The 25,105-nt window shown below is 28.0% G+C and overlaps 1 protein-coding gene across 1 annotated transcript in view; it reads left to right on the forward strand.

Moving 5' to 3' along the window:
- The first annotated feature begins 829 nt into the window (after positions 1-829).
- LOC113561131 (protein amalgam-like) overlaps positions 830-25,105 on the forward strand; it is a 244,807-nt gene continuing 220,531 nt past the window's right edge. Inside the window, exon 1 of the mRNA XM_026967363.1 lies at positions 830-897. Within this exon, the coding sequence (XP_026823164.1) occupies positions 873-897 (25 nt within the window). The 5' untranslated portion in view covers positions 830-872. The remainder of the gene's footprint in view (positions 898-25,105) is intronic.

Here is a 25,105-nt window from a genome sequence, read left to right on the forward strand (position 1 = left end):
ACAGAACAAAAAGTAATTTGAAAAGGTATCGCTTCCCCTCGCCCCCTCCCCGCCTGTCGTTACCCGTCCACCGGCGGACCAACACTACACGAGTATACGTGGCGCGTATGTCGGTCGTGACTATATGCACGCCGTTCCGCGATTCGCCATATTATATATACGTGCTGAATCAAAAAACTTTGTACGAATTTATTCGACTCTACGGTTCAAACAATTCGGTGACCAAAAGTTTAAGCAGCGATTTATATTCCTCCGACCGACAAGACTTCGCTCAGAAAACTTTCGGAGATATTGTCTGAAACCTACGCAGCAATAATAATAATAATAATAATAATACACTCGACCTTATCTCACTTAGACACGAGTCATTGCGATATAGTCTTAAGTGCGATACCGTTTAAGAGGTTATAATACCGGTGAGACGCAAATAATTGCAGTTCACGTCGTGTGACGGAGCTACCGCGATGCACGCGGCTTGATGCGTATAATATAGACTGCACGCAGTTGCATCGCATTCGCACGATATTCGAAAGATTAACGTTAGTCCGCTGCGATATCCTATTGACGACCTGCAGCAGCAGTGCCGCGAATAATTATTGGGAATTTTCGTTATGAACGTAATTTTAATTTTAACCACTGCGGCGATAGAAAAAGTTAATGAACTATTGGTTTAAACGATCGTGTCCGTGTTTGTGCGAGTAGTAAAGGAAATAATGCGTTCCGGGTCCTTGATCCTGTTGGTACACGGAAAGTTTCTTTGCCGGTTGCAGATTTGATTAAAAACTAGATACTCGTTCGTTCCCAGGAGTCTTGAAACGAAATGACAAATTTACAACTGGGATTACACCGATGTGAGATTCTCTTGAACAAAAATGGTCTTTTGGAGTAAGACAATCGGTTTGTACTATTTTATTGCGTTTTATTTCCACAGTATCTGTCACAGACAGACTTTCGGATTACGTCGGCAAACTATTTATTTTTTTTTTGTTCTCGTTATCGTAAATGGATAATGTTTTGTTCGGCGGATTAAAATAAAACACAGTAAATAATGTCAGGTAGTATGGCATTGCAAATAATTGCCATGTCGGACGAGCAATATAATATTTTTAATCACACGATACCATTATTAAGTCGTAGACCATAGTCTAACAATAGTTGATTTAAAATATTATTGTACTGTACAGTGCACTCAATATAAATTTTATTTAAACTTTAAACTGCCAAAATAAAATAAAAAACTGAATTGTTTGAGAATGACTTCCGAGTGTTATTGAACTTTTTTTTTTTTAATGGACGTTTAACTTTGTATTACGTATGTAGTAGTACGAGTATAATAAATATCTGAACAGCTTTTGCTGATTTTGTAAAACACGGTGGTATGTAAATCATAGCATATTGGCCGTACCATTTAACTTATTCATATCACATATTTGAAGAACATATGACTGTTTAATAACAATTATCAACAGATGAATATATGCATTTAAACTTATATATATATAATCAGAACATAATATGCTGTATTATTCAATTTTTAATATAATAATTTATCGTAATATTATTCATTTCAATCCAGTATTGTAATTTTACGATAAAAACATTTATAATAATTATTATTATTATTAATTGACATCATTCAAAATTACTTTTCATTTTATCAGAGTTTTTAACTGTTATTATTTCAATATGAAATCATATTGTTGAATTATAAAATAATTTACTATGTTAATGTTTAACAAGTGGTTAATTTTGACACTAAACACTTAACTATTTGCGTTAAACGTATCACTAGTCACCACAGTTTACATGTCGTTTTGTTGAAGTTTACAAATTAAAAGTCTGATTCACTCGCAGTCAATAAAATGTATTTGAATAATAGAATAAATATTCAAAATTATATTTCGAAACAATTTTGTCCAGTTATTAAAAACAATACGAAATATGTTTTAGTTACTTTTAGCGAATTATCAATCTTATTTATGAAAATAAATATATATTTAATTCAACACTTTGGACTTTTGGAAGTTCACAGAAAATAATTGTCTTATTATAGTAGTAAACTTTTTGTAAATGCGCAGTATCCGTTGGTGTATTATTTGATATTATTTGTCTGATCTATTCTATTTTTACTCTTAATAGTGGTTACTTCTGAATTAGCACGCAGAGAAAGGGCAAATTATGTATGAAAAATATTACAATTTGTGTATTACATTATACAGCATAACTGACTAATATTTATTTGTCATTATTCATATCAATATTTTATTAATCATCTATGCATAATGCTAAATAAACAGAACGATTGTCAATAGCTCAATTTTATAACGTTTGTAGTTTATCTTATTGGAATTATATGTTTAACATAATAATAATAATTGTTTACAAATATCGTATAACTCTTTGAAATCATACATTTTACCACAGGTACGTACCGAGTCCATGTTATACAACTTTAAAATGTTAGTGATAAAAATAAGATCACTATGCCATATTATTAATTTATTAAGTTAAATATTTTCGGTGTAATCTTTGTAGTAATACGGACTTGCGATGATCCGATACGACGAAAAGTCTGGTTTTTATTCCATAAAAATTAACTATATACACTCTAATCGAACTTAGAAATGGCGCGCGATTATGATTGTGAATACCTACACCATAGATTACCAAAACCAAATGGCGGCCTGCAAACACATTTTATTCGGCCCACAGACAAAGAATAAACAACGCATATTACGACAAAATGATACGTGTTATGATTGTAAATTATTATTTTTGTTAAATATTATTGGTTTTTAAATAATGTAAATATGTACTTAGAATTTTGATTGTCCGCGAAAATATGTCGAGATTTCTAATGTGGCCATTCAAAAACATTAATTGGTGACTCCTGACGTACACCATATGAACCATTAAACATATTTTTTTTTATTAACTATTAGTTATTAAATTGTACATCTTTAACATCAACGTTAGGTATTTTAAAACGTTATATTACACTGAATAAAATACAATGTTGTCGTTAATAGAAATTTATACGTAAGTATCAATTAAAAAATGTAAGTTCCTTGTTACGACGAAGCGATTTTTTTTTTTTTTTTTTAGAAAAAATATTTTAGCAATCCTATAAAGTTCCTAGATCTATATTATTCTATTGGATTTACTAATTACATCTGCAGAATATACGTTAGGTATTCGTTTATAGGAATCCCGCAGTGTTTAATAAGATTTCGCATATTCTATAAAGACATGCTATTCAATATATTTTGTACACCTTTATTATACCTAGCTAAAAGAGTTTTCGTAATATTTGTTTGAAAGATAAAAACCCGTGGTTAGCATCAATAAGTTTGTTGACAACTTAATAATTCACTTGAAGACTAATCAAATTGAATTATAGAATTTTCAAATATGTATTCAACGTTGCATACATTTGCAATAAATAATAAATAGACACAATATTTTAATTTAATTTCACCAAAATATAACATAATTTATTGATATTATCAATATATAACTTTTTAAACATCAATAATAAACTTAACGATGTAGACACAAATTATCACAAATAATTCCAATTAGGTGGTTTATAAATATTTATTTTTTACGTCTTGATTAATTAAGACGTTGTAACTAAATAGGTACTTAATATAACTATATTTTTAATGCAAATTAATGGTATATTTCTGTTCATATTTATAGACTGATATACTAACAAAATATTATATTGATTATGAGTAAACATTACCTAAATACAATATTTTGAAACAGTCTATTTTAAACAAATTATTTTAACTTTAAATACTCAAAGTAAACCATCCTTAATATATATACTTACTTTCATCGTAGTTCGTTTGAAACTCATCTTTGTAAAGAGACGTTGACCAGTTTAGTTTGTAGTGGACTACCCAATAGTTAGGTTTCCGAAACCCCATTGAACTCTACTCGAGCATGTAATGACGATCTAAAAACTGATGGATACTAATTCCATGTCACCTAGCAGTGTAGAGAGTGATTGCTTTGGCTATCATTATACACTATGTGTATAATAGATTCGTTAATTATAAAAATTTAATTTTGAGAATTAGTTAAGTTATCGTGGAACATCGAAGTAATTTTTAAACTTTTTAGAAACGTCTTATATGCTAGATCTTTAGAGTTAACATTACTTTTGGATAAATACAAGTTATTAATAATGACAATTTTTCGAAAACAAATCTTAGTATTGTATTATAATATAATAATAATTTATTTACGGAATAAAGTTCCAATATTAAACATGTAACAATATCAGTGCATGTGTAAATGTATTACATAATATAATACTGTCAGTACCTAAATCGAATAAATGAAAATTGTAACCAGTAATTAAAATAAATAATGATTTTACATTCAAAGAACCGTGCTGGGTATGATTTTTCCACATTTTCAGAATTATATTTATATTGTTTCAACTTGATAATCAGTACCAGCTATTAGCCTTGTCATATATTTAGGGGTTTATTACACGTCTATAAATGTTTGAACCGTATCATTTATATTGCGTAAGTAAAACATTTGAAATAGGTAGTTGTAATAAAAAAGACTGCGCCTACAAGGGTCATTAATATGCAATTGTATTATGTTCACTTTTATACCAAACTTTTACCATAAAAATATATGTTTAATGTTCAGTGGTGCTATATAGTTCGATTGTCGAGGAACACATCAAATTAAATTGCAACCTTCGATTATTTAACATTATCTTAAAATCCAGCTGAAATAATAATAGTAATAATTTGTATAACTTAAAAGTATGTAATGACATTATACATCGTTTAAAGTTTTTAAACCACACAATTGTTTTATTTTACACAAGTTAAAAACAATCACTCGTCCCATCATTAACATTTAATAATATTAGTTTAATGCGATTAAAATAATATGAGCAGAAAATACACGTTGATTATCTACCAATTATACCTACGTATTTTCATTTTTCTAGATTTCTTTCTAATACAGTATAGTGTAACCATGTAGGATTTACTTTAAATTGTGTTTTATATATTTATAGGTTCTGAAAAGTGTGTAATTTATATTATATATTATCATGTGCATATAATTACGAGTGTGCTATGCACTAAATTCAAAATTCAAATACCTAACATGAAAATATGCATGTCTTCTTATGTATTTAACGAATATAAATATATTATAAATTTACATAAAGAAAACCCAAAATGTAAGAAAACAAAAATTGATATGAAATAATAGATAAATATGATATAATATACATTATACATACGGGTTATCATGTAAAATATGCATAAAAATTCTAGAATAAATAATAATGAATTATTAAAACCCCGTGAGATATATTATTCAAATGTCAAAAATGTTTGAAATATTATCACCAAAACACAAGCGTGTAATAGATTAGTTGTTTTGAATATTTCAGATATTATAATGTATTGCTTTTATGTACAAAACATCTCAAAGAATTATAATTTACTTCGCAATTTATTTTATGTATTTGTTTTGAAATTTAAAACATTATAATATTTTTATCATTCATTTTTTGTTTTAGGTAAGTGATCGTGGATTTAGTTTATTAACAAGAAATCAAACAAAATATAGTTTTTGGTGAGAAACATTAATTATTATATTATATTGATATAAACATTCTCTTCCTTGGTGTGTACGTCATTATGTCAGTGCAAGTCATAATGACACGTAGTTAATTTCTACATATTCTTTATAATATTTATAAAATATGATAAAATCGATTTGGGTACTTTTTATTATAATTATTATTTTATTTTCTTAATTCACGTGTGTACAATATGAAGTATAATTATTTTCAACATCACACGAGTGAGTAAATGACGTTAAGTGAATTACAAAGTAACGATGTTCACTCATGCTCGTACAAATTTTTAAGGGAACAATGTTATGATATGTACGAGAAAGACTAAACAATAATATTATTTTATAATACGAAAAGGTTTCCGCAAACAGAGTCGTGTTTATTTCCGCTCATGTAGGCATTCGGAAAAACGTCGCTCTAAATTATTAGAAAAAAATAAAAACTTTTCACATCGCACGAAACGCACTGCAGAAGTAGTGAAAAACATTATATTCAGTATAAATAACAATAACACGGACCATTGGTTTTCAAACTAATTTCTCGGAGCAAAAGTTTGAGTGAGATGATTTACGATTTTCCGCCGCGGCCCTCGGGCCGAAGTGTTTTTACACAAATAATTATTATTATCGTCCGTACATAAATTCACAGGTACGGCACTGCCCTCGGAGGCCGTACTCTTGCGCGATAGAACCCATCGGCATCGCGTACGGTACGCACTGCGGACGCGCCGGAGAATAGGTGAAATCGCGGGCACACGCGCCTCCCCGCGCGCTGCCGGGAAATCAATTATCGCGGCGGACACCCACGACTTATTGTCTCGGCACCCAACGTTTTTCCGACCGAGTCAGTGGTCCCGAACGATGTTGACAAATTACACGCAATATACATTTATTATTGTTCGCGAATCGGCGGGACCCGATATGAATAATTGAATGGCGAACGCAACGGGTTCTCGTCATTTAATTTCGTTTCGTTTCGTTTCGTTTTTTTTTTTTTTTTTAATTCGTTTTCATTTAACCGCTTTCTCGGCGTTTGTCGTTTACCACCCCTTTACACGCCGCCGGTCCGGGTCGTCTGTTGACGTGACAACAAAAGCGTGGCGGGTTAAACTACGGCCGACGAAGAATAGACCTCGCACAAAGTACACACACACACACACACACACACACACACATATATATATATACACACACACGATACACCACATACATACAATACGTCTGTATAATATAATATTATAATGTATAATATGTGTGTGTGCGCGCGCGCGCGCGTAAACGGTGGCGCGTCGCGTGTTGAATTTTACGACGGTGTGTGGCTGCGAAGGGCCGAAACGATTCGCCGAAATATTCCGCCGTATTGTCGACGATGACAATAATAATAATAATAATAATAATTTATCAGTTACTCGGGGGTCGCAGAGCACCGCCGCCGCTGACCCTTTGCACGGGCGGCAAAAGTTTATTGTTACGCCGACCAAACGGAGCGACAAGAAAACCCGGACCGCGGCGACGGCGGCGGTGGCGGTGGCGTGACGCGCGGCAAAAGTTCACGTCAAAACCCCTTTCGCGCCGCCACCACCACCATCATCCCTATACGGCCGGCGTAACGCCCTCCTCGAGAATAGCGATTGTATAGGACGCGTGCACGCACACACCTCCGGACCGGAGACCTCTTTGCGCGTCTTCTTCTCGCACGTCGCACCCCGACCCGACACACGCGACTGGACCCCACTCGCGTCGTCGTCGTCGTCGTCGTCCGTCCCCCGTCCGCGTCTGCTTGCTTGCCGCGGATCGGATCGTGGTTTTGTCCCGATCTCGAGGAATTTTCGAATTGTCATTATTCACGCGCGAACTGCTCGGCGGCGGCGGCGGCGGCGGTGTATGTGACTGCCGCCGTGAAGAAGCTTCGAAACTATTAATCCCCCACACGACCACCCACAGGACCTCCCGACCACCTCCTCCCAAAATTCGCACCGCGAGCACACGTCCGACGGTCCGCTCCGCCCACGCGTCCGTTCGCCGCGGCAAAATTATGATATTACGATACAATTTAATGATATAATGCGTGGCGGGCGACATACGCCACCGCCCTGCCCTCCCCCCCCCCAAATATACGGTCCGAAAACCAGCTGGCTCCCGAAACTCTGTCGAAGACTATAACGTTATTATTACGATATGCAATATATCGTATGGCGTATACTTTTAAGCCGTTCTATATACGTTGTGACGATAATTTCGTCTACCTGTGCTGTACGAGCGCCGTTTGCCAACCGGTCGATTTGTCATTACGCTTTTTGTGCACGTGAATAATATATTATGTTGTCCCGTTTCTTTTCACCGGACGCAATAACATTGCGTCCGATCGTCTTTCGAGATTTTAGTACTACACACTCATTAGCTATAATTAGTAAAAACGTACGGACGGTGGAGTTACTGACGTAGATAAGCGCAGAACGGCCAGGACGTCGTACCGTAATATCCGCTTTTATCCGACGAGGTAATAACAAACTACCTCGGACAGACGACGGATCATTATCTTATACTAGAAACAGGCAACAGTGTCTAACGCCATTCATAACCAAGGTTCGTAGGAAGAATGAAAGGAATTGTATCGATTGAGCTCCGTTGAAAGCAATATCATTTTAAGTATACTTAGTTTGAACATTTAGTCGACACATCAAATAAATGTATTGTTAACAAAAATTTATATTATAATTTTGGAAAATTTAAATATTTGTATTTAATACAACGCAATTTGGTATATATTCTCTCGAATAAAGAACCAAATAGTATTCATTTAACATGTTAATTCGTTTAATGAATATATTAATATTTATAAATTTATGTTTACAATAAACACGTATTGTTTTGACTCTGTCGAAGTTTAGCTTGAAATCATTATACAGTTCTTAATTCGTCTTCCATAATACGAGTAACAAACTATTTCGGCTATTGTCAATATTTGCTGTGCATTATAACTACCTACCGAAATGAACTTATTTCGCTTCGTTATAAATTAATAATAAATTTAAAAAAAAAATACTATTTAAAATAAAACATCAAAATCGCTAAAATTTAAATTTAAATTTTAGTCGAATTATGCTTTGACAATCATTACAAATATTATTGAAGAACGATGATTACTAATAAATCAATACTCTGATAACTATATTTTTTAAATCATCATTTAGTTGTTATAATTATAACAACTAAATGGTTTATAAAATTCCAATTTCCACTACAAACGCTGCTTTAATGTCATTAAAAAATATATATATATATATATATACATGAAAATAATACAGTCTTTGAGTATAGTTGAAAATTCAAAAATTCCAAATTTCGAATTTAAAAGCATTATTAAAGAATAAAATGGAGGTAAGCGAAAGTCTAAGTGGGTACATAATATTATATATTAGTATTGTTTATAGGCACACCACAATGGTCGTCTATAATATACTACTAAGACAGTTAATAACAGCTAGTTTATCCCTTTCTGGATATAATAATATGTAAATACGTCCCGTAGTGAAAATATCACTGCGTTACCATAACTTACACGTGTATCGTGATAATAAAGTTTCTACCTATATATTAATATATATTTAATGCACTAATATGTGTATTATAGATATCGTATGGACATTCACCACAAAATACCATAATGACATATTATTATATGGATGACCTTCGAGAATATAATATTATTATGTATTAATTTTAATCATTATAAAGTATATTCCAGAGCTCCAGACCCAATAACTATGTTTTTATTGCCATGGTTCAACTGTATTGGAAATTATTATTCGCAGATATTCCGTCTTCTTATCGATGTTATTATAATAATCGACGAAAAGATTATGATATAAGTAAAAAAGTTACACGTTATTATTTTCACGACTGAAATGTATTATAATAAATAATAATATCTATTATTTTTAGTAACGGCCGCAACGAGTTATGATTAATATTATCGTCTATCGAGTTCTTTAAAATAACGAACCGTTTTAAAACACATGCAATAATTTAAAATGTGGATAGAATATAATATAAATTGTATTTTAATCCATTTAATAGTTTATTATACATAAAAAATGCTCAACGATATAATTATTATTTTTTACAAGAAATCTTAAAGTTTTCATTTTGTCAACGTTAAACATTATATTTATTATTTATAATAATATATATTTAAAATAAGATAATCGATACATATTAGTTAAATGGTCAGAATTTCGAGGTAAAAGTACCTAGTTATCTCGAATATGTGTTTTTTAGATTAAGACTTCAGTTGGTAAATTAAATATTTAAAAATAATGCGAACAACAGTTATTTTCAACAACAGTAAGTTGTAAAAAATAAGTTAACCAGAAAAATTCGAATAAACTGATAATGAAGTTTTATATAAAAGTTATTTCACAAATAAAATTATAAACTTAATTTAACGTTAGTTAAGTAAAAGCGAAATGGAAAGTTTTTTTTTCAGTAATAAATCATATTTACTACCGTATTTTTATACACTGTTAGGTCTTAACATCATTCATTTTAATATACAGAGTGATTCACCAAGTATATTATTATATTAACCCCCTTTTTCTTCAATAATTTCAAATATACTTAGGTAAAAGCCATATTATCAATTTTCCTAATACTACATCTGTTTTATATTGTAGTATATGTAAAATGTAAAGACTATTATCTTTAAAATAAATATTTGAATAATTGTGGAACTAATGAAAAAAATTAAAAACCTTTAATTCACTAAATAAGTAAAAAAGGATAAAAAATATTGTGAGGAGGGTATTTATTTGAAAACTAAAAGTTTGTATCACTATAAAACACTCCTAGTAGTAGTCTAATAAATTTTTAAATATCATTTTTAAGTACCTTTAAATTCAGAATGTAAATTATTTGATTATAAAAGGGAAACACGCGGATGAGCATGATTGGTTAATCACCATGTATATTAAATTGTTTAAACTAATTTATTATTTTTATCGTGTGTTATTAAGAAGGTAACTAATATATTAAATTATGTATATATATTACATTATATATGTATATGTGTATTTATTCATTATAAACTTTAATTTATATCAAATCTCTCAGCTCTAATTCAATGGATAAACAATAAATATATCAAACTGATGCCAATGAGAAGATAAAATAACTTTATCTATAATCTCAAATACGTAGATATTCACAAATTAAGTCATAAAAAAGTTTTTAAAAAATAGTTTAAATTATTTTAAGTGTTGAAACAGCAGAAAACTCTTTTTGGTTTTAGAAGCTTAATATACTTCGCTATTTTTATATTATATACTTAGAAACACAAACGACAATAATAATTACAGTAATAATTATTACTGTAACTATTACGTATTTATTTGCATTAAATTTCTGCATGTGGTTCGACTTGCCATTAATTAATATCGTTTAACGTCAGACTGATTTTATGCTACAGTAATGCACACGCATCAAAGTAAACGATTTTTGATAAGGAATTCGATTTGTGTATTCAAATACCACACGACCATACGAGAGATAATGACAACTAGTGATAGGGTTCGCGAAATGTGTAAGTACTCCTCAACTTGCTTTAAACATTTCTGCTTCAGTAATGGGCTTGTCATCGGATGGCTTGACGTTAAAATGTCTTTAGCAAAAATTTATACCTATGATAAAAAAATGCATTTTTTATAAAAAATAAATAAATTACAAGTACACGCACATATACATATATATATATATATATAAATGGTTTTATCATATTATTTTCGTTTCATAACAGAGTGAAAAGAATACAATTTATTTCAATGTAGGTAAAATACAATATCACATACATTTTTTTATGTATTTATATATATATACATTCAAAATGTTACATTACATTTTTATGAATTTGATGAGTTTTTTTAATATTTGAACAACAAACGCTTAGAAAAAAAAAAAAAATTGCCTGTATATTTTTAATATTTTTAAATTATTATTTTGCGTTCTACGTTTTACGCTTTACGTTGTCTTTATCAGTAATATATTTTTTAAGTTACTAAATTAGTATCTCAACCTAACCTAATAATAAAATGCCGTGATTACACGTGTATGATAATTATAAGAATGCCATAATATCCAATATCATACGGTACATACTGTCATACCAGTCTTACATACTGTAAAATAGAAGCTTCTCCGGGGCTTTCAATTATAGATTACTAATCCATGTTAGTCACTACAACCAGAGTCTTCATAAACGATTTGCATTGTATATATATATTATTTATTAATCATATATATTCTTCACTCGCGTTTAATAGTGCTTGAAGTTGTTGCATATAGTTGTCACGTTTCGACGTATTAGTAGGTTAGGCGTGTAAGTTTGTGAGGGCCCTGATGATCAATAAATTAAAATTATTCGTATCTGCGATCGATATATAATATAGGTACACTAAGTACAGGTATACGATAGTATCAGTTGCTCTTTTTTACCGCATAATATTAAAACGCCGTAAACTTTGTTGACAAAGTTAGTTAGTTACCGAAGTCGTATGAGTAATTATTATTTTTCACCACTCAATTTTAAATTCTATTACGCGCGCACGGTGCAAGTCTTACAACATCGGTAGTACAATATTTGCCGTACGTGTATACTTTTAATAATTTATAATATAAAAATAGTTACATACTTAAATCCAATACGAAGTCCAATATTTTGATTCATCGTGGAACTAGTATAAATAAATTATTTTAATTATTCTTTATAATTATTGATAGAAAATTATAAATAAGAAAAAAAATGATCATTTTAAATCAATAATTTATTAATGTAATTAAATATCATAATATAATATAATGATATTATGCAGGTAGTTAATATTATTATATATACCTACTATAGAACATTCAATGGATAATAATTTTTACTAACGAAATACCATCACTGGATGAATTCTTCAAACAAGTCTTCAATAACTTTAAAATGTAGCTTTTTATTTTATATGAACTTTATAGACATAATCAATAATGTACTTACTATAAAAAGATACTTCACAGATTGTACAAATTCTAAATTAAAAAAAATATATATCCTTTGATTTTTGATTATCCTAATGAAAAATTATTTAAAATTTTAATTTTTAGTTTTACTGAGACAATGGCATTTATTTAACATTGTATTTTTTAAATATCAATCTATCGTATTTTTCATTAATTACTGTTTTTAAAGCATAATATTATATTGGATTGTATAGTAATGTTATAATATAAATAAAACTGCATTCAAATGCAATAGATATTTTCTTTCAGTACAACATACAAAATCCACCCGTGTTTACCATTGTGTTTAAAAAAAAAAAAAACAAACAACTTAGGAACCTATAATATATATATATATATATATACTAGTAAATTAAAAGGAAAAATTTGAATTATTTGATAAAAAAAATATAATTTTTAAGATTGTGCGTTTTACTCGTCGAGTTTAATCGATTTCATTCAACCCATTTTATAATTCACTACCACCTTTTCTTCCGATGTAACGCAAAAAATATAAATAACAATTTTCTGTGAAGTTTAATCGTTAGCAGTAAAAATTTCTAGCTATGTGTGTACGTATATGTTCAGGTGTAATAGGTATATTATGTATTTATGTGTACATAAGTGTATATAATGTGAATTTAAAGGTAGGTTCACAGTATAATTGAATTATTTCGAATATGGTATTTTATAGCTGTTCAGCACCGAAAGTCGTAAAAATCGAATAGTGTACTAAAATGTAATTTATTTAGATCTATTTTTGCCATTGAGTTGGCCTACATAATATACAAACATTCATTTTTATCCAACTATAAAACTAGGTACTATTAAATCTACCCGTATGTCCTTAAATAAATACATTATAGTTAAAATAATACAATAATCATCGTGACCGAAGTTGCTTCTTAAAATATTAGTATGGGCCTATTTTAAATTTTAAATCCACGTAAAGTTATTAAATATATATATATATATAGAGTGATAAAATAGGTGAGAATAAACAAAAAACATTGAAAAAATAATTAATTACTTACAAACAGAAATTATATTTATTTTATACCAATTTTTCAGGACATTCGAATAATGATAACTGATCATCTTCAAAATGTATCCATAATTTCAATAATTATTTCACCTTTATTCTACATAAATAATAGTATAATCAATTTAAAATAAAAGCTTCTTTGTGAGAGTAATACTTTATACTTTACAGTAAGTACTAAAATAATACTACATACTTGCAATGTCAATATCAAAACAAACAATGCTTTGTTGTATTTGTTAGAGCTACGACGTTAGTGCATTACTTCGAGTGGTTTATTTTTGTACGTTGTTTCTATGTACACACTACACGTATATGACGTGATTAACATAAAACATAATTTGTACTATCAAACTATCTTCTTAGTATAATAAATTTAATTTAATTTGCTTGTTAAGATTTATATTACAAAAAGAAAATAATAATTACAGAATAAATTATGAAAATATTAAATAACCCAAAGCAAATTATAAATTACATATAAGTATCCATGTACAATTATATATTTAAGTAATAAAACTTTTTTCCTGATCAATTCGCAATATTATTTCCTAATTAAAAATTAATTTGTTCGTATATGCTATATTTTTGGAAGATACATCGGCACATCGCGAATAGTCTCATTTATTATCACTTCATAATGAACCTGTACGAATGAAACTATGAATATTATAGAAATATAGTAAAAATAAGAAATAGATCGGACCATATAAATTGGATCAGGGACGTTGTTTAGGACAAGAACAGGTGTACATTCTCACCAACTCTTTTATAAAATGCCTTATAAATACCTTTATCTTTAATCTATGAAAAATAAATTTAACTCACCATTAATAGTATTTTAAACCCGATAATGAATATTTTGTATTTTACAACGGTGCATGTTTTTTTGAACAAATAAAAAACTTATATCATTTTTGATATTTACTTGATTCTTTTTCAATTTTCTATGAAAAATATATTGAAATATTATAGATTGAAGTATTTTCATTGCTCAAAAGGGTGATGTCAGACAGAAAAATAAATAAATTTAAAAATCAAAAAACACATAACATATTATAAAATCAATGCATTCATAGGTATACATTCAGGATCTAAAATATTACTATAAACCAAATTTTATATTTTTTCCATACTATTAAAATATCTTTTATATAATACATTATTATGTTTAATATTACACGAACTCGCTTATTGAAGATTTATTAAGTATAAACACACGCACTCCCTCTCTTCAGTTTATGGAATGGCGTTGCATTTAATTTAATTGTTTTTAGTGAATATAATAATATATAATTATAATTATTATTATTATTATTATTAATATTATGTTTTTGAAGACATATAAAAGTAATTAATTCTGTAAACAAGGAAATACATACCATTATTGTTTTACATAATAATACTATACCAAAATGTACACCTAGATTCTTAGTTTTAAATCGTGTTCACCACTAAAACAATACTCTGTAATAATGTTTTACATGCATTTGAATTCAAATAAAAGAACAACTTTTGATGATTAACTTTCTTGTAAGTAATGTATATTTTATTTTCATGTTTTTGTGAATCTAGTAATACCTTAATTGATGTTTGAATCATAAGGTTTGTAATCGTTATTATATCGCTGCAAATTGCTAAGGACCTTTTTAAAACAACCTTATCTGACGATCGTGGATATTTATTTTCGTTTATAATATTATCTCCATTATCAAATTGTAGTTACATAATACCGATTTTTTACTGCTCACTTTTTATCTCAACGAATCAAAAATCATAAATCATTTCTTTTTCGATACAAAGATTGTTGTTTAATAATGTTTTCAAATAGGCTAATATGCGAATTGTTTAAATATTAATACCGATTATGTGTATTTTAAAAACAATCTCTGTTCAGTATTTCAATGTTTTTGGTTCAGAATTATACGTAGAAACTTTTGTCCTAAAATATGAAGTTTGTTTGTTAATTTTATTGTAGATAAATTTATATTAGATTTAACATTGAGCACATTTTATAAAAATATCCAAGAAAAAACTACTTTTCACAAAATATTTTCTAGAAAATAACAAAGAACTTCTAAAGACGTTAGGATCGTTAGGTTATACTTGGCGGGAAGAGTATCTCGCGAACGTCGAAGTGATAAGAGTATCATTATATTCATAGGTATTTTTCTCTTATTTTTTTGTGAAATTCGATTGGAATTTATTGGTTTTTTAGCGTTTATATAAGTTTTTTGTCAGTCATATCACGTTTTGGAGTAAAAATGCATTTTAATCTTTGACATAATTGAGAGTAGTTTCTGGTAGCAGTGTTGATATAGCCGGTATCTAAATATCTGAATAACTACACGAGTAATAGCCTGTCAGTATTTTAATATTTATTTAGATTTAAATTTTGTACGATTTATCGTGTATGAATTTAGTTAGCAACCTATACTAATTATTTTAGTATAATCATATTCTAACGATTTCTTAAACATTTAATACATTTTACTTACATTTATCATTTACGAAAAAAAAGTTTTTAAAATATAAGATACTGCACATAAAGTTACATATTTCTGCTGGGATATTAATTGTATGCTTAATTTTAACTTAATTTTATTCTGAGTTATGTCGTAATTATAGTTATAGAATTTTTATTATTATTTATGCCAAGTCATCTAATTTAATATTGAAATATCGTTTTCTTTAAAACGGTATAATATTTCATTTTAATAAAATATTGAAAAATGTAACTTGGTTATGTTTATGTTTTTAAACTTTTTTAAATTGCCAATAACTTAATATAACTTTTAATTTTTCAGCTTCCTACTAATTGAGTTTATACAATAAGTAAATAACCCCATTTTTGTTTATTTATTTATATTTATTTATAATTTATAGTGTATTCACGTGGATAAGAAAAAAACAGTAAAAAAAATAATAAGATGAACTGCTCGAAAGCATAATTTTTCATCTCTATTAGCGACACAACAAAAAAGTTATTTTAAATAAATTTTTAGTTGATAACAAGTTCAAGGATACTTTAAAGTTTGACTTCTCAAGTTGGAAAGACATTGGAAATTAATAGAACTTGATTTTATTTTTCTTGAGTTTTAGATTACTAAACTCTAAGGAATAAATGCACTGAACATTATTGTATTGGAATGAAAAAATAAAATGTACATTTAGTATAACTGAACTATTTACGAAAAAGAAGATTAATGTTATAAGTGATTTAATGATTTTAAAATACTTAGAATAAACTAATCGTTTGATTGATTTTTAAGATTTATAAATAAAAATCAATAATAACTAAAATATTTTTTAGAGTTTTCAGGTAGAAATTTAGTTTTAAAATGAAAACTTACTATTTGATTTATTTCTTGTTAATATGTGTCACACGGTATAATATTACTTTTATTATTATTTTATTGTTACATTTTTTTGTTTGATGAAACGGCCAAATTAAAAACACATTTTCAAATTCAATTGGTTTCAACAAATAATTTATCGTTTTAGTATCATAACCACCAGACTACTAAGACTATTAATTTAAAAACATTATAATTATGTGTATAGGACATAGGTATATTATTTTTTGTCGTGACTGCTCTAAAAGTTAATTTTTGATGCCAGTTAACGTGTTGGAAAACGACATTTTTCCGTACATCAGACAGTTAAGGTTTTTTTTCTCTGTGCCCGACGATAGCCGCTGGAAAAGTTACTTACCGTCCGAATAAGATTAAATACATTTTGTCTAATATTTCAAACACTAGATAGCAGGGAGGTTATCAATGTGAAACAGTTTGTCGAATCTAGATGCTGAAAACAGCAAGAACAGTTGATTATGGATTACCATAAATCATAATAATATCGATAGTTGTTGTGGGGTAGGTGGCACAAGTGTGACAAAAAAAAAAAAAAAATATTTTGTCTGAATTACGTGAGAATGCAAAATATTCAGTCTAGGGCGAAATACAGTCCTTGCCTGCGGCTCGTGGCGCACAAATCACCAGTAACTAAAATAGCTCACTTTCCGTTCTTTCCTCACATAATATACCATTCTTTAAAAAATATTTCTCGCAGACAATATTATGCTATTGTTTTTTATTTTATGATGGTTTTCTAGTTTTTCTATTTGCTTATTTATTTTTATTTTTTATTAGTTGAAATAACTTCACGTAACATGCGATTTATTTGAGGCATCAACTACGTGGTTATTGATCGGCGATTAAATAATTGTTTACATTACATTTATCATATTTATATTAACACATTGGCTTACTAAGTTTAATTATTTCTGGAATTAGTTTTTCAATTGACTTTGTCAAAACCATTAATCTTGACAATTTGGTACTTAAGTGTATTTTTAAATAATGAATATATTAAATGATTTTAAAATAATACGATTTAAATAAATATAAATTAAAAGCCAATTAAAAATATAGGTAAATATAAACGTATTTTCTGAGTAATTACATTAAAACTATAATTGAATTACACAAAGTAGAAATAAGAGATAATATATTTGCACCCGGAGCGTGTTACTATTAGGAGGGAAAAGAGAAAATTAATTAGCGTAGAAAGTTCTGAAATAAATTTTGATAATGAATTCTCGATCATGGAACTATAGGATAATAAAATGAGGCTTTGAAATGGGTAGCAGGAAAGTTGAAAAGAGATTCCATGTGTTTTACATCCAGAATATGGTGATTGGACTGATTTACGGCACTTGAGAATAGATTTGTATTTTGGGCACCCTTTACAATTGAAAGTAAGATCATCCCCACAAAGGGCAAGTTTTGATAAATATCATGGATTGATCTGGATTTTGTTCGATTTATGAAGAATTAGTAAATAAGTGTTTGTGGTTCAAGAATAAGTATAGTAATTCGTGAAAAATTCTTCTGAATACATGATTTTTTATTGGTAGTATTATTTTTATAATGATATGTTAAGATTAAATTAATTTTATATTTTTAATTTAGTTCTTTTAACTATATTTTAAATTAACACTTTATTGCTTATTATATAATCATTTATAACGGTTTAAATTTTAAAAATCTGAGTAACGTTCAATGTTAAATCGAAAGCATAATATTTTTGAAATTAACCTTATTTTACAATTTCTTTTTTTGTCATTTAACGAAAAATGTCCTAATCGATAATAAATATTATATTAAATTTTATTTTTAATAATATAGTATCGTAATAACTTATCTTGAAAAAAAATATTTACAAAAACCAATATTTATTGAGATAATTAATGTTTGCTGTTAAAATAATCAACTTGTATAATATTATATTAATGTGTCATAGCTATTATAAAGAAAGAAAAATTAATTATTAAAGATTGTTTAGATTACTTTGGCGAATTTGAATAATATTAACTGTCAGTGATTAAGTTGGTAAAATCAAGTTGGGAAATATTTAAATTGTTAGATTTAAAAATAATAATAATAATTTAATAATTAAACGACCATAAATATCGTAAACACAAATATTAAATAAAGAAAAATACAATAAAATATGATGTTTACTAGGTTTATTTTATTTGTATTACCTATCTATTACACTAAAATTATTTGCTTCGCAGAAAGTATTATCTTTTCGATATAAGTTTATTTTTTTTTCTATTTATTATTCATGAAACATTATCAATTTTAAACCATTATTATTCAACGCATTGGCGTGTAGGAAATTCGGTTATATCCATCTTTATATTTTATTATTGTGTAAGGTATGTTAATTATTATGTATCCTGATTCAATTTCGCATTATTTTCACAGTAAAACCAATAATTCTTCCCGTTTACATAAAAGGTATGATGCCCTGCTAGTCATGGATGATATGGGTTCCACTAGATTTATTAGCATTTATCTATACCTAGTAAAATTAAATTTGTTTAACTTATTGTTTTTTGAAGAATGTAACATGTATTATACATTAATATATTATATTGTAATATTATTATAATACTTATTTTATAAATAGGAAATCTATACATTGAATCATGTTATACAAAATGTAATTATTGAATAATTGAATAATAATTAATATAAAATGGAATATATTTTTTTTCTTCTTTTTTTTTTCATCTAAATCAATAATGTATCAATATTGACTTCATATCTTTAAATTATAGTTTACCACACTTAATGTGTATGACTGTATGAGTATAACAGTGTGAATAAATTATACTGTTATAGATACAATAATTAATCATTGTTGGATAAACTATAAACTAATCAATAGTTAGTTTAAAATATTAATTTAAGCGTACATAGTTTGATTTGTAGTTGAGTGTTTGGGTAGAGAATTAAGTGTATTTAATTATACTCAAGTACTTTTTTTGTAACTGAAGTTTGAACTTTTATAATTTTAAAATTGTTAGTTCATAAATAAATAACGTATTTAACTATAGAATATCGTGTGTACAATTGTATATTAAATTCTAATTTACAGAACCGCAAGTACATTACATTTGAAAATTAAAGATAATATTATATGATTTCATTAGCACGAATCGTTTTCTTGGTTTCATTTTTAAATGTTTAATTATAAGACATCTACGAGTATAAGTATTATACACATCAATAGTACTATTACTCATAAAAAACTTTATTGATTTTTATTTTACTCGACATAAGAGGCTATTTGGTATTGATTTACAGAATGTGTTAATTTATAAGTAACCGTAACGTTACTTACATATATTACTGTACACAAATTAATATCAGCAACTATTTTTCACTTATCGAAACTATGCATTCGATGATCTCCACTCGCAGTATTTTACTGTTTTAGTTTGGGTACCGATATGGTTAATTTATTTTATTTCAAAATAACACAATGTTTATTGTGTTTGTTGACAAATTATAAGTATCTATTAAATCTAAAAATTATTGAATAAACCCCGCCTCGGCGACAGAGAAACGTACTGTATCGTTATGTATTTATCATCTTTAGAACTATTGAAGTTAACAGTTGTTATGATAATTCGTATATTGTACACACCAATTACAATAGCAATCAACCATCTGTAAACAGTATACGTCTTATTAATTATGGTATTGTCCTTACTACAAAATAAAATGTATGTCTATAAATCTATATAATAATATGTTTATATAATATATAGTAATTATAATATTATGCACCTCGACTCAAACTCTATATACTATATAGTCACAATGCTTCGTTTTTATTTTTATTGCATCATTATGCCGCACAGTTTATTCGTACCTATAACATGGCGTAATATTTTAAACCTGAAATAAATTGTCCGTGTAAGGGACGGATAAACAAACTCGATCATTTTTAGATGTAATCTGCTCGTTGCGCTAACTCGCTGATGTACGGTCAGGATAGATAATAACATATATTACAAAATATACAAGATCATAACGCGTATCTAACAGACAGGAATTATTAACGATTTTGCGTTTGCGTCTGAGGAAAAAAAATCACCAAGACTTGGTGTTTTATGCGGTCAATGAGACCGCGTTTAATTATTTTTTGTCTGAAGGCAGTGCAGTAGGTTTATGATCAAAATTTTTTATTTTATTTGTTTATTTTTTTTTTTTTTTTGCTTACTTGTCGTAACCTTCCAAAACGTTATTGTCGATCTGAAAAAAAATACTAGAAAAGTGTGGCATCGGTGGAAAAACGGGTTGGGAGGGCGGATTAAAATATTGAAACAGTGCTTAGTCAGGACGGCGGTGGTTGGTGAGAAGAGGGTGGATTCGAGATAGAAACACATACCGAATTAATGGTTGGTTTAACTGGCGCTTACGTTCCCGCGGGATGTTACGCGCGTTTTCACCGTTATATTTTCGGGGTCTAAAACCCGAAATATATGTGCACGCGTAACGTAGAACCCCGCGAGTACGCGTATATTGTGTGTGTGTGTGTGTGTAGTATGTGGGAGGAAGAGGGTGTATATATATTATACATGTATATTGTGAAACTGATGGTGGGCGGGCGTAGTGTGCGTGTGAAGGTTGTAGAAAGAGTTCACGAACTAGTGGGGGTAGAAAAAAATACATTTTTGAACCATCCCGATGTGATAGTGACAAATGACGACAGCTACGGGTTGTTTTTTCCTCTAACCATTCTCTCCGTCAATCTCACTCTGTGCGTGTGTGAGTATGTGTAGGCACCTATTTATGTCTCTCTCACGCATTCTGGCACTAGCGAGTATGTGGGCCCGTTGAAGGCTGAAGCTCCGATGAAAAATCTAGTGTAATTGCCAATCAGTCTGATGCACTGAATTTCACGCTCTTGTTGCTCACCTGTAACATTTCACCCATGAGTCGATCGATAATATTTTAATGTAAATTTAGATTTAGGTACACAGTGTAATCGTTTCCTGTCACGTTTTATTCGTCCGAACAGCAGCCGTTCACCAATTTTTTGTCTCCCCGAGCAACGGCAAAATATCAAATACAGCTAGCGACCAATGTTGTACGTGAACGTGTATAATAAACAAATATACGTATAGTATCGCACACATAACGATCGTAGGTAGTAGATACATATTATGAAACCGCTCGGTGACTTTTTGAGTATTGTGGTGCGTGTATGTGGTACCTATTTTACATGCCGTTGAACAATTAAAAAATAATTTCTAGCGCATTCATTTTTGCCGGAATTTTAAAATCGATAATTTTAGTTAGTATAATTTTAATAGTATTAATCATAATCCATAATATATTTTCTAGTATTTTCAGCGTCCAATAAAATATGACTCGATAGTTGAACTTTCGTTCAATGTAAATATTGTTTAGTATTAAAAGGACAAAATATAAAAAGATTTAATTATTACTGTATTGTTTTCATAATTAACATAAAAATACTTTTTTACATTTTATGATTTTTTTTTAATGTTATTTACTACTATTATCCTCCTATTTATCCTCCTATTACAACATATTTTATCATCAACCAAAAGCGATATGTATAACCTATATCAGTTGTATGTTGTGTAATGGTGTTTTTCTAGTAACCTCAATGTATAATAAAGGTAATTAGTGGAGTTCTTCAAATATTTCAAAGTACTTACTATTTGTCGGAAACAAGTATAGTTGATACTTAGAAAAGAACATTTTTACATTTTCTTAGTATAGTAGTATAATATAATGTCGTCTAGCATAAGAAAATAAAAAAATAACTAACAGATTATAATTAACGTTTTATAAATCTCAACAACCAATGTTTTAACCAATGAGATCAGTGGGTTATCTTTTAAAGGTAAATGCATTAAATTACTATTCCTTCAAGTATAAAATTGCAACGGAACATCGCTCAATCCCTCAATGATATTGATCGAAGCGCGATTAGTGCACTACACACAGTAATATAACATGTGTATCCGGTTTGGCCTTTTAAATTCGAATTTATTGTATTTTTAAAATATCGTATACCTATAAATAAACGTATGCTTATAATTTATTTCAACTTGGATAGAATTTAGTTCTACAACTTTTTTTAAATATTTAATTCGTATTAATATTTTATAGTACGAACATTTTTTATTTGAATTTATATATTTGTATTTATGTATATTTCTCTCGTTTCTATTATCATAATATATTTATAACCATTTAACTATTGCAATTTAAAAGATTTATCATATTGTTTTTTTTTTTTTTTTTAATGTAAAATTCTACATAATATTAAGTTACAATTGAATTATATATTGTACTACACATTGAGACCAGTTTATCTTCTTAAAAGATTTTTCAAATAAAAAGTTTACAATTTTACGACGGATCCAGGCATTATCTATTGAAATTGTCATTGGTTTTTAAGTATTTTTTATAGTATTTTTTTTTTAAATTATGACGATCCGTATTTCTAGTATTATTTCATTCAAATTACAGTAAATATGAATACACAAGTCTATATTTATATATACCTTCCAAAATAAAATTACATCTTTAAAAAATATATCACGTTATTGAAAACTATAGCATTTAATTCTGTGTTTCGATCTTGACATTAAAACAATATTATGCTTATATGATATCATCTAATAACTTATTAATTAATTTTGTATGAGCGAATATAAATTTCGTTAGTGTAGTTTGTATAGTTCTTAGTTTAGATATATATTTTATGAACAGTTATATTAAACTTTTAAAGTTTACTCATAAAATTATTATAGTTTTTATAAATTAAAAGAAATTTAAATTGAACTATTTATGACATAAGTTCTCTGTGAAAATTCAAAATAAATCGTTATGAAATGTTGAAACATAAGCCATTTAGTTAAACAATAGGACTTAAAATTTTCAAATAATTTCTTTCATTCAATTTAATTAAAATATTTACGTTACCTTAGCTACATTCACTCAAATAGTTCAATTAATGTAACACTAAATAGCAAATTGTGTATTCAATATAACTCGTTATATCAGTTATATATTTATATGTAATTGATCTGTTCAAATTTTTATTTATTGCTTTGAATTAAACTAATTTTGTAAAACATGTTTGATGAACTACTTACATATTGTTATAATATATCTCGTATATACCATAAAATCCTAAATAAATATCTAATATAGATAATTTTATATTGATAATCGTATATTGTTTTGATGAATTAATTAAATATTTGTAATTTAAATGTACGAGTATAAACTTAATTTCTTCATCTATTATAAAATATAGTTTGAAACTAAATTTGTTTTATAATAATGATAACTTTAATATTGTTTAAAACAGTTGCCATATATATTATGTATTATGTAAATACGTATAACAATCAAAAGTGTATGTACAAATAAACTGTATATTGAATTTCCATATAATTTTATATTATGAGTTGTCAAATGGTTATAGTACTATAATTTTAAGTAATTTGTATAATCGTACAAACGAAATAAAATACTAACAATATACTGTAAGAATTCGTACATTTTTCTTTCATTCTTTTTTATAATATTTTAAATAACACTTAATCGAATGTCGAAAGTCCTACTACACCAATAATTTTGTGGGTTAATGTTTTTATTTTTAACCATAATTAAGCAACCTCTAAATAAAAAAAAAAAATGTAAGTATTATAATAAAGGTATTGATAAGTAACAACAACATTTTCCAAGTAATTGAACGTATCGTCTTAAACGGATAACCCGAAATATATTAATAATCGTATTTAAGAAAACCGATGTAGTCATTAATCTTTAATTTGTGTACACACTAATGTTTAGATGGAACACTTGAAGGTGCCTCCGATGTTGATTTTGGCAATATGGTTAGGCGTTTTTTCTCCCTTTTGACTACCTATTTATTTTTTCTTAACCCAATTAGTTTTAAAACTGCTCAGACGTTATTCTGTGTTCACTATTTGATTGTTTGCGCGAGAGTATACATTTACTATATACCTAATTGAATATCGTTAACGCGCGC

This window comes from Rhopalosiphum maidis, chromosome 4 (assembly GCF_003676215.2).
Source record: "Rhopalosiphum maidis isolate BTI-1 chromosome 4, ASM367621v3, whole genome shotgun sequence".
NCBI classification, from domain to species: Eukaryota; Metazoa; Arthropoda; class Insecta; order Hemiptera; family Aphididae; genus Rhopalosiphum; species Rhopalosiphum maidis.